Source organism: Palaemon carinicauda, chromosome 29 (genome assembly GCF_036898095.1).
Source record: "Palaemon carinicauda isolate YSFRI2023 chromosome 29, ASM3689809v2, whole genome shotgun sequence".
Classification (NCBI taxonomy): domain Eukaryota; kingdom Metazoa; phylum Arthropoda; class Malacostraca; order Decapoda; family Palaemonidae; genus Palaemon; species Palaemon carinicauda.
In genome coordinates, this window is record NC_090753.1 from 75,612,015 (window position 1) to 75,622,926 (window position 10,912).

The 10,912-nt window shown below is 38.6% G+C and overlaps 1 protein-coding gene across 1 annotated transcript; it reads left to right on the forward strand.

The window, feature by feature from the left end:
- The first annotated feature begins 4,850 nt into the window (after window positions 1-4,850).
- Window positions 4,851-9,492, forward strand: LOC137622255 (arrestin homolog). The gene is made up of 6 exons (XM_068352772.1): window positions 4,851-5,187; window positions 5,516-5,879; window positions 6,557-6,850; window positions 7,049-7,192; window positions 7,451-7,580; window positions 8,088-9,492. Exons 1-6 carry the CDS (start codon window positions 5,079-5,081, stop codon window positions 8,178-8,180), a joined length of 1,134 nt encoding a protein of 377 aa, XP_068208873.1. The 5' UTR covers window positions 4,851-5,078; the 3' UTR covers window positions 8,181-9,492.
- Window positions 9,493-10,912: the final 1,420 nt, after the last annotated feature.

The following is a 10,912-nucleotide window of genomic DNA, read 5'->3' on the forward strand; positions in this document are numbered from 1 at the left end:
TCAAGAACCCATGTGCTGACATGTTTTTGCCGACGTTCCCCACTTGATCAAATTAGTCAGAAATAACTTCATTGATTCAGGCTTTTATGTAGGCAGTGATTTAATTAATAATCACAAGTATCCGTGAAATGTTGTCAAAATCTAATACAGAATATGGACTGGCTTATAAAATTAATGAACTTCATTTATCTATTAATGGACAGCACAGGCAGCGTGTCAAGTATGCTGTGCAGTTATTATCCTCATCTTGTGCTAGTGCTTTAAGGTATTTGGGAAGTAGAGGTCTGTTGAACTCCAATAACTGGCAAGCTACCTCTGATTTTCTCTCACTGATCAACGACTGGTTTGATATAATGAATTCAAGCAACATGTATGGCGATATACCAGCGAGAAATGGCTTTGGGATCAATAAAGATTTTCAAATAAATACTTTGGAAAAGGTTATAATGGTAATGACTTCTTTAATAGTAAAATCTCAAAAAATAAGGTGTCTATACAAATTTCAGAAGGGCATAATTCTTTCAAGTAAATCTGTTATTGGTCTTTCTAATATGGTTAAAGATGTTTTTAATGTAGATTATATCATGACTCAAAAGCTGAATCAAGACTGTGTAGAACATCTGTTTGGTTGCATAAGGCAAATGAAGGGCACATACCATCACCCCAATGCTGTTGAATTTAAGTTTAGACTGAGGTCATTGATTCTGGGGAAAGATGTAAAAATAATTAGTGAAAAGGGCAACAATTATGATATGTTGATAAATGAATCTGCATACAATTCCAAATACAGTGATGATAGAGAATTAGCATTAGAACTGTACTTGACCAGCTCATTGTTCAAAGATTTAGATTTTGAATGCCCCTCAGAAGATATAAACAATCAAATTCTAGATAAAGAAAACGAAAAAACGGCTGCCACTGTAATTGAAGATGAAGCTCTTAAATATATAGGTGGTTATATTGTAAAAAAGTTTTCTTCAAAATATCCACAATTAGGAAGACAGATGAAAGAGTGTAAAAATTCAAATGAATCGTGGATTGGGATAGTAAACAGAGGTGAATTGTACATGCCATCAGATGAATTTTATTCTCAATTAATTGTGCTACGAGAAGTTTTCAACACAATCCACGGTTCATCACTTTTAGAAGGGAAATCGTGCAAAAAATCTCTTGTTGCTGAATTGCAACGATCAGGAGTAAAGGTCCCAGACGACATTATTGATTTTTTTGCAAAGATATCTATATATTTTAGACTAAGGTACTTAAATAATGCTATCAAAATTAAGAAAAGAAAGACAAAAATTGAAAATGATCGGGGAGATGCCAGAAAGAAATTAAAGTTAAATATTTAGATATGTTTAAATAGTTTTTACATTTCAGGATGTTCAAGCAATGAATTTTTATATTTAAAGTTAAATATTTAGATGTGTAAATAGTTTTTATTTATGATTATATTTAAGTGTGTACATATTATTTTCATTAATAAAAGTTACAACTACAACCGAGTTTCCTTCAATTCTCACTGATGAATTCACACTGCTGTACTGTCTACAGTAATATTATTTTATCAATAAAATTGTTTAGGCATTCTCAGAATTTTCTGATAACGGAAGTATCAAATTAAGTAGTCAAGAGGAAGAATAATTCAAAGGAAATAACAATAATGCCTTAATATACAAAGCCACGGCCTAACAGAGAATCACCAGTTGGAGCCGGAGTGACGTCACAGTCGGCCAGTGGCGGGAAGATGACAGTTCTGTCCGACCGACCTCATTCTAACTAACTTGGCAAGTGCTTCCGATAAAGTGCTTTGAAGTGTCATGGAATGGTCGTCCTGATATCTATTTTCTTACATACATAGGCTACATGCATATACCAAGGCACTTCCCCCAATTTTTTTTTTTGGGGGGGGAGTAGCCGACATCAACAAATTAAACAAAACAAAAAAGGGGACCTCTACTCTCTACGTTCCTTTTGAAGTTCCACTGCTTTAACTACCCGATTAGGAAGATCATTCCACAACTTAGTCACAGCTGGAATAAAACTTCTAGAATACTGTGTAGTATTGAGCCTCATGATGGAGAAGGCCTGGCTATTAGAATTAACTGCCTGCCTAGTATTACGAACAGGATAGAATTGTCCGGGAAGATCTGAATGTAGAGGATGGTCAGAGTTATGAAAAATCTTAAGTAACATTTATAATGAAATAATTGAACGACGGTGCCAGAGATTAATATCTAGATCATGAATAAGAAATTCTATCTTCTTACCCAGACTAAAAGAGATTGAAAAGCGGAGAGCGAACGAGTAAAGGAAGACCAAGAAAAGTAAAATAGATAACAGAGACTAAGACGAATTAACCGAATGGGATGATAAGCCCATTTGCCTTACGTAGAACATAACCTTGTTATGCAGTGACCTTTTCTAATTGGCTGTTCACAACGATGACGTATCATGACGTCACTGACACACGCGCGGGGTAAGGATGAATCACACCTGAATTGTCGTCAAGAAGACTTAGAAAATAGTTTCTTTATTTCAACTACCATATTATTATTATTATTATTATTATTATTATTATTATTATTATTATTATTAGCCAAGCTACATCTACTATTAAACATCAGGGACAGGCTGCTCAGTCTTCACTACTAATGAAATCAAGGCATGATCAGATGTCCCGACTGGAGAACCAACCTTACTAGTTATAACGCCAGCGGAGTCGGTGTATGCGAGGTCCAAGCAGTTTCCAGACCTATGAGTAACTTCACTTATGATTTGCTCACAGCCTGATTCAGAGGCAAAGTCTAAAGCTCTTAAGCCATGGCGATTGGTAGGAGAAACAGAACTTGACCACTCCCTATGGCGAGCATTAAAATCACCAACAAAGACAAAAGAAGCCTTTCTATCATCTTCTTGTATCTTAGCCATAATGGTAAGAAGACAATTGAAGATAAAATCATCCATGTCTGGATTCCAGTAGATCGAATACAAATTGAAGTTGTTATGCCTTCCACAAACTTTTATTGCCTGATTCTCATGACATCCACATTCGTAGCAGGACTCACGAGAAGCCGGGTACTCAGTCCTAATATACACGGCCATTCCCCTGGCCCTAGGAATGGCATCACGTTTCAACATTATTGGCTTCTTAAAACCAGTTATAAGGAGCTCAGATGAGTGCCTCATATTAGAAACCAAAGTTTCTGAGCACAAATGAATATCATACTGACTGGACGCAACTGTAAGGTCTTGAATATTTGCATGAAGACCACGAATATTGCAATACAGTAGACGACATTGACGAAATCTAGGACGTATCAGTCCTGGATTTTGCTCAATGTCTCCAGAGAGCATAAGTATTAATGGTAATAAAAAAGATACATCATACTTAACAACTAAATTAACAAAAATGAAAACAAAAACAATCTGTTTTAAGGAAATATAAATAAAATGATTGATCAAACCCATAGACTATAGAAAAAAACTCGTAAAAACTGATCTACATGGAGAAGCCGATACACCATGCAAGGCTAAATACCCTCCAGGATAGCCACTTCAACTGAAGGGAGGACAGTAAGGATGGTTTTGAGAAGAAATAGAATCAGAAAAAGGAAAAGACAACCTCTTGATAAACCACCAGGCATCCATGGCCCTTCTATTAAGCCTGCCTAACACACCGTTTAAAAAACAAGAGGAAGAAAAAATAAGATAGAATAGTGTGCTCGAGTATACCCTCAAGCAAGAGAATTCTAACCCAAGACAGTGGAAGACCATGGTGCAGAGGCTATGGCACTACCAAAGACTAGAGAACAATGGTTTGATTTTGGAGTGTCCTTCTCCTAGAAGAGCTGCTTATCATAGCTAAAGAGTCTCTTCTACCCTTAGTCCCTTACCAAGAGGAAAGTAGCCACTGAACTATCACAGCACAATAATTAGCCCCTTGAGCGAAGAAGTGTTTGGTAATTTCAGTGTTGTCAGGGATCCAATGCATTACTGTCTGGCCAGTCAAAGATCCAATAACTGTCTAGCGGTAGTATCTCAACGGGTGGCTGGTGCCCTTGCCAACCTTTTAGTCTAACATTAGATTGATTGTGCGCGAATTGTGGTAAGATGTTAACGAGGAATAAAAGGCCGGTGAGGGTCTTTGGTCTCGTCCCAACCACCGGAGACCATCAGCAGATCAATGAAATGAATAGAAGAGGGTCATAGCGAGCTAGCATACGTTCCGAAGTTCCACTTATGCCACGGGAGCTTAATTATTATTATTATTATTATTATTATTGCTTGAGATGCTTAAAAAAAAGAAAAAAAAACTAATACTAGTTTGAGTTATTTACCTGATTGCAACGACAACAGTAACAATATAGATAATAACGCTGGCAGCAATAAAAACAACAATAGTTGAGACCAACAATAAAAAACTACAATAAAACAACAACATTATAGTCTACAACTCAGTGACGAACCAACAGGTGAACTCGGTGTTCATTAACAAATGCTTGACCGCATGGCTTTGCTGGCGCTGCGCAAGGGAAGGGCAGAATAACAGGAGAAACCATATGGTATGAATGAACCGTGAATATCAAGGACAATAGAGAGAGAGAGAGAGAGAGAGAGAGAGAGAGAGAGAGAGAGAGAGAGAGAGAAAGCTATCGTCCAAGCTTTTGCAAGGTTTCCTAAAAGCTGCCTTTGGCTTCAGCAGATCTGGGAGCCACGTGGGAAAGATAAGTTCCCCCACATTCTTTTGCTTGTTCATAAATGGCGTCGTGTGGCTTAGAGCTGAATAGCGCTTTTGATCTCATTAGTCTTCCGAGGATAAATGTATATATACATTAGCCTCTGCGAATCTCTCTCACATTCGTCAGCCTGCAGTCGACATACCCTTGCAAGCTCTAGACCTATTTTTCCTCCCGGTTTCCTTTGCCTATAGTGCTTTGCATACACCTGAGAGTATTCTTTACTGTACACAGATAACTAACTGCTTTCAAAGCTTCCTTTCCTGTGATTGAAAATCTCCTGGGGGTGCTATAGTTTTTCCTATTGCAAAACAGAAAGCGAAACTTACTCCTTCCAAAATGGTGGTTCAATTCAAAGTCTTCAAGAAGGCTGCCCCTAATGGCAAACTGACCATCTACTTGGGGCGTCGTGATTTCGTCGATCATGTGTCGTCTGTTGATCCTGTTGGTGAGTACTCTCTTTAGGATCCCTCTGACTTTGTCCATTTAAGTGAATTATGGTGGACGGTTAGGCAGAGTTTCATTTGCATGTTTCTGAAATTGCTGCAAGTAGGGATTTTACCAAAGTCCCCTTGACAGATTATATGTAGGCAGTCCTTTTGGTTCCCAAGCAGGTGTTTAGGGATGAAATTGCTAGCTCCACACCTTATTTATTGACACTATTTCCAACACCATCCTTGTCTGTCTTTACAGCTGTGTTTGTTCATGTATTGAATTTACTTAAGTAAATCTTTATCAATTTTTTACTAATCTGGTTTCCTCTTCTTCTCCTCAAGATGGCGTCCTGGTTGTCGACCAGAGCTACCTGCAGGGGAGGAAAGTCTTCGGCCAGCTGGTGTGCAGCTTCCGTTATGGGCGAGAGGAGGATGAAGTGATGGGCCTCAACTTCCAGAAGGACTTGTACCTGGACACCGAACAGATCTATCCTCCCAAGGACGACGTTCAGGCTACCAAGCTTCAGGAGCGTCTCGTCAAAAAGTTGGGAGGCGAAGCTTATCCTTTCACCTTCAAAATGCCCCAGCAGGCACCCCCGTCCATCACCATCCAGCCTGGCAAGGAAGACGAGGGTCAACCTTGTGGTGTGGAGTATTACGTCAAGGTATTCGTTGGGGAGACTGAGGAAGATCGGAATCATAAGAGGTTTGAGTTTTTCTTTGGTATGTTTTCATATTGTAGGGAAGGAGTAGGAAGGGTTGATTCCTAATGGGTAGTGGGTGTGGTTAGATAATTTGTTTTAGTCTCCCTATCTAACTCCTTTCTCAATTGGAATTTTCTTATCTTTATGTAATTTTAGGTTTGCTGTTCTTCCCGCATAGATATCTTCAAGTGTTATAACATAGGATTCGTCTAATCTTTGTCTTTGAAGGGCTTTCTTTACTGCTAACTCTTGACGGAATCAAAAGCTTTTTCATAGTCCATAAATGCCATACATAGTTATTTGTCATACCTTGTTGATTTTTCCATTAGCTGGTTAATTATCATAAATATGGATAGTTGTTGATTACCTGCTTCTAAAGTCTGCCTGCTCTCTTGGTTTATTAAAATCTAACTGGCTTATTTCCCCCTCCTCTCTCCTAGCTAGGTATTGGTCAAAAGGATTAGCCCTTAGCTAATAAAAAAGACTTAAAGCTGGATAAGAATACACAAGTTAGGGCAAGTTACAGAAAGATTATCACAACTAGATATCCTACAATAATGTGCATCCTACTCAGCTCATGAAACATCAAATCCTTGAGATGATGTAATGACATTTTATCCACCTTTTCCTGTAAAGGATATCTAATCCTCCTCTCACATATCCTTTTCTCATCCTGCAGATCTACAATTCAGCTCAACATCCGTCGCATTCAGTTCGCCCCAAGCAAGACCGGTCGCCAGCCCTGCACCGTCGTGAGGAAGGACTTCATGCTGAGTCCTGGGGAACTGGAACTGGAGGTCACCCTCGACAAGCAGCTCTACTACCATACCGAGAAGATCGACATAAGCATAGCCATCAGGAACCACAGCAACAAGACCGTCAAGAAAATCAAGGCCGCTGTCCAGCAAACCGTTGATATTTGCCTGTTCAGTGGCGGCCAATATCGCAGTACGGTCTCCAGCGTTGAGACGCAGTAAGTCTTCTGAAAGGCTTTTACCACTTTCTTTTTCATCTTCTGGTTGCTAATTTTTTGTCTTCTGGATTTTTTGAGTGAATGAGGCTGGGAAGAGAACAGGTTCCCACAACACCATTCGAATATTACCCAAATCACTCCTCCTAATATCCGTTGCATTCCGCCCATTTCATTTTTCTCTCTCCGTCTGGCCAACAGGGATGGATGCCCCGTTGCCCCAGGATCATCTCTTGAGAAGGTGCTGCAATTGACCCCGACGCTGTCAGCCAACATGGACCGTAGGGGCATTGCCCTAGATGGGCACTTGAAGAATATTCACACCAATCTGGCTTCTTCTACGCTGTAAGGGAATTTACATTGTTGTTAATAATGAGGATAATAATAATAATAATAATAATAATAATAATAATAAAATCTTTTCAGTATATAACATATACAAGGGAAGTCCTGGTGAGCATCTATTCTGATAAAACTAGAACTGAAACCAGACACCTATACATTTAAAGTGCAAATGAAAGGGATAACTTTATAGTTTTTCTTCTTTAATAGCACCAATGAAAGGGAGAACTTTATTGTTTTTCTTCTTCTCTTCTTTTCTAGTCTCGCGAATCCAGAGAACCGTGATATCTTCGGAATGGTTATTTCTTACACAGTCAAGGTGAAACTTTACCTCGGTGCTATGGGTGGTGAGGTTACGGCCGAACTGCCCTTCGTCCTCATGCATCCTAAGGTGGGTCATTTTGAAGGGTCGTAGGGAGTTATCCCCATTCTTTGGATGAATTTCAGATCAAAGCATCAAAAGATAATCTCAATTCAAAGTATTTGCTTGAAAGAAAGATGATTTTTCCGATTGGTTTTAAATTAGATTAAAAGTTAAATAAATACTGTTGATTTCCTTATGTTAACATATCTAGTAGTTGCAGCTAATTCATTTGTATATTTTGAGAGTGATGATTTGTTTTAAAGGAAGCTGTATGTGATCTTTGAAAGGGTTTCAAGTAAAACTTCCAATTTTAAAATGAGTACAATTGGATTTTGAGTAAGCTGCAGATCAAAGCTAGCACTAGAAGAGCCCCATCTGGACCCAAGCTTGGTTTTGCGTCAGTGCACTGGATAAACAAGTGTACCTGAACTCTGAATTGTATCCTGAGTAAATCAGTAGGTAGACAATTGAAGCAGTTGATCTCCAACTGACGAATAGAAATAGAAATAATAACATTGTTCTCTCGTGTTCCAGCCTGACTTGCGCCGAATGATGCGAGCCGACAGCCAAGCACAGATTGAGGCCTTCCGCTCAGAGAGCATGGGCTACTCTGTTGACCAAGACTAAAAGAAAAGATAATTGAGGTAGACCACCGTTCCCGTCAAGCAACTAAAGAAGAAGATTTTTAATGAAGCACCGCATCACAAATTGGGTATTGGAGAAATATCTTGACATGGTAACTCTTATGCTTCTGGAAGAAAAATAATTCCTGAAAGATATTAGATATGTCCAATGTTAAGTCCGATAAATGAAGTGACCTATCTTTTATTAATTGGTGTCGTCTACAGTTGAAAGAATAAGTGATAAAGGATAACTATAAAAGTTATGGTTATTGTGCTAGTACCCCTTTGCAGATGACAATTACTTTCAGCTAGTTTTCGACTGGGTGCTCAGTCCTGTTCTGTCGTGACTGAAACTTCAGTGATAGCCATTTCTTTAATATCTTCTTCCTTATTCTTCTTGAGGCTAAACGAAACTAATTTATTTTCCCAGATGAATTTTATAAGCAAATGAATGGTCACAGCTAGAAATCTGTACAAAATAATTCATTTCCCAAATTGTGCCTGAAAAAAAGTCTACCGATTTACAAGTAAAAATCACTGAAATCCTGTCCTCAGTCTCATAACTTTTATGCTACTTTATTCTCAGCCTTTACTGGGTCTTCACAGGCCGCAAATAAACTAGTATTAGCCTACAAAAATTCCTTCAGAGCACCCAGTCTCAGTCATTAGTTTGCCTCTAGCTAAAAGATCACCCTTGTTCTCTGCCGTCTGTTAACCCCAAGGTAAAGCATTCAAGCTAGTTGAAAGTATATGCCCAGCCCACCTTCCCCTCTCCTTGGCATGTTCTTCTAGAAATAGTGATCCAAGGGCCAATGAATGTTTTTGTTTTAAGAACAAAACAATAAAAAAAAAAGTGCAGCCAATAGGACTATTGTGGAAACGAAATAAGAAAGATACTGGAAGTGGAGTCCAGGGTCTTTCCGGATGAATGGACCATTGAATTTGTGAAACCGAGTTTAAAATGTGTAATTTTTCAGGGACCAGTGATGCCAGTATTATGCAGAAAATCCAGCCAACCAAATTCTGAGTTCAATTGAAAAAGATGTTCTTGTGAAAAGTGTCAGTGTAATTTATCTGATAATGATTTTTTATGTAAGCGCTTCTAAATTTCAGAAACCATGTGTACAGAAGGTCTATGCTAGTTTTTTTAGCTAATTCCTGTGCAGTTGTAAATCTCAGCTAACAAGCATCAATGTTCTATTTCTATGCTTGTTTTTGCCTTACTACATTTATATATGCATAATCATTGGTTAGCTTATTAATAATCATTTATTGAATTTTGCAGAATTACTAGGCAATAAATTAGTTTGAATTAATCTTGTTTTTATATGTATACCCTTAGAGCCTAAATTTGATAAACAACATTGTCTATCGACTTGATACATAATAAATAGCTCTATCAAGTATTACTTTTTCTTGTTTGTCTACCCTGTTCTCCTCAGCTGAAAAGAGTAATGGCCATTGTCCCTCAATCAAAATATCAACAACTATACTGGGATATCTGGTGCAGATGCCTGAACATAACCTGGCACAGATAGCTGTATACTCTATCTATGGTTCCTTTAGCTGGAATCAAGGCTGGAACCACCTAGGACAGTTAGAGAGTAAAACCACCATGGCCCCTGCTAGAACAGTTGGAATTCTCTGAAGTATACACAACTGTGCCGTTTCCCGCAGGGTGAGGTTCCTTGGCCTTGACTAAACAATCTTCCGCAAGGTAACGACTTGCTCCAAGACAGTGGATGTGTGACGTCTATCAAGTAGTACTCTTTCTTGTGTAACTACTCTGGTCTCCTCAGTTGAATAGAATGATGGTAGAAAAAATCCACAACTACACTGGGATATCTGGTGCAGACGCCTGTACGAACACCAGTGGTTGGATACACTATATATGGTTCCTTTAGCTGGAATCAAGGCAGGAACCACCTGGGGCAGTTAGATAGTAGAATCACCATGGTTCCTGCTAGAACATTTAGATTTCTCTGAAGTATACACAACTGTGCCGTTTCCTGCAGGGTGAGGTTCCTTGTCTTTTACTAAACAATCTTCCAGTAGGTAACGACTTGCTCTCAGACCGAGGATGTCTGACGTCTATAAGATGTACATTTTGCCTAAATGTGACCTTGTGTGACGAAGAGTTGGCTACAACTCAAGGTAAGCTGTTACTATGCTTGTGGATGATTACGGGCTGCCTTAGGCAAAAGCTTGTGGCTTACACCATCTGTGCAAGTCGTTTTAGAATGTGAATAATCTTACCAAATAGATACAGCTCATCTTCATGGGCTGGTACATGGTAGTACAAGAAATTAATATGAATATGAAAAATAATTCACAATAAATAACAGAGGTCTATCTAATCCTATGAGTTATTATCATTATCCTTATTATTAGCTAAGCTACAACCCTAGTTGAAAAAGCAGGATGCTATAAGCCCAAGGCCTCCAACAGGGAAAATAGCCTAGTGAGGACAGGAAATTAGGAAATGAATAAACTATATGAGAAGGAAGGATTAATGAATATGAAATATTTCAAGATCAATGACAATGTTAAAATAGATCTGTCATATATAAACTATGAAGAGAAACTTATGTCAGCCTGTTCAACATGAAACATTCGCTGCAAGTCTGAACCTCTGAAGTTTAACCGATTCAACAGCCTTATTTAGAAGATCATTCCACAATCTGGTCACAGCTGGAATAAGACTTCTAGAATATTGTGAAGTATTGAACCTTGTGA

What these genes read in the sequence shown, in the direction of transcription:
- LOC137622255 (XM_068352772.1), top strand. Translation starts at nt 5,079, where the DNA reads ATGGTGGTTCAATTCAAAGTCTTCAAGAAGGCTGCCCCTAATGGCAAA. An exon ending in AATCTGGCTTCTTCTACGCT is followed by an intron (nt 7,193 to 7,450) that starts GTAAGGGAATTT and finishes CTTCTTTTCTAG; the next exon opens with TCTCGCGAATCCAGAGAACC. An exon ending in TCGTCCTCATGCATCCTAAG is followed by an intron (nt 7,581 to 8,087) that starts GTGGGTCATTTT and finishes CTCGTGTTCCAG; the next exon opens with CCTGACTTGCGCCGAATGAT.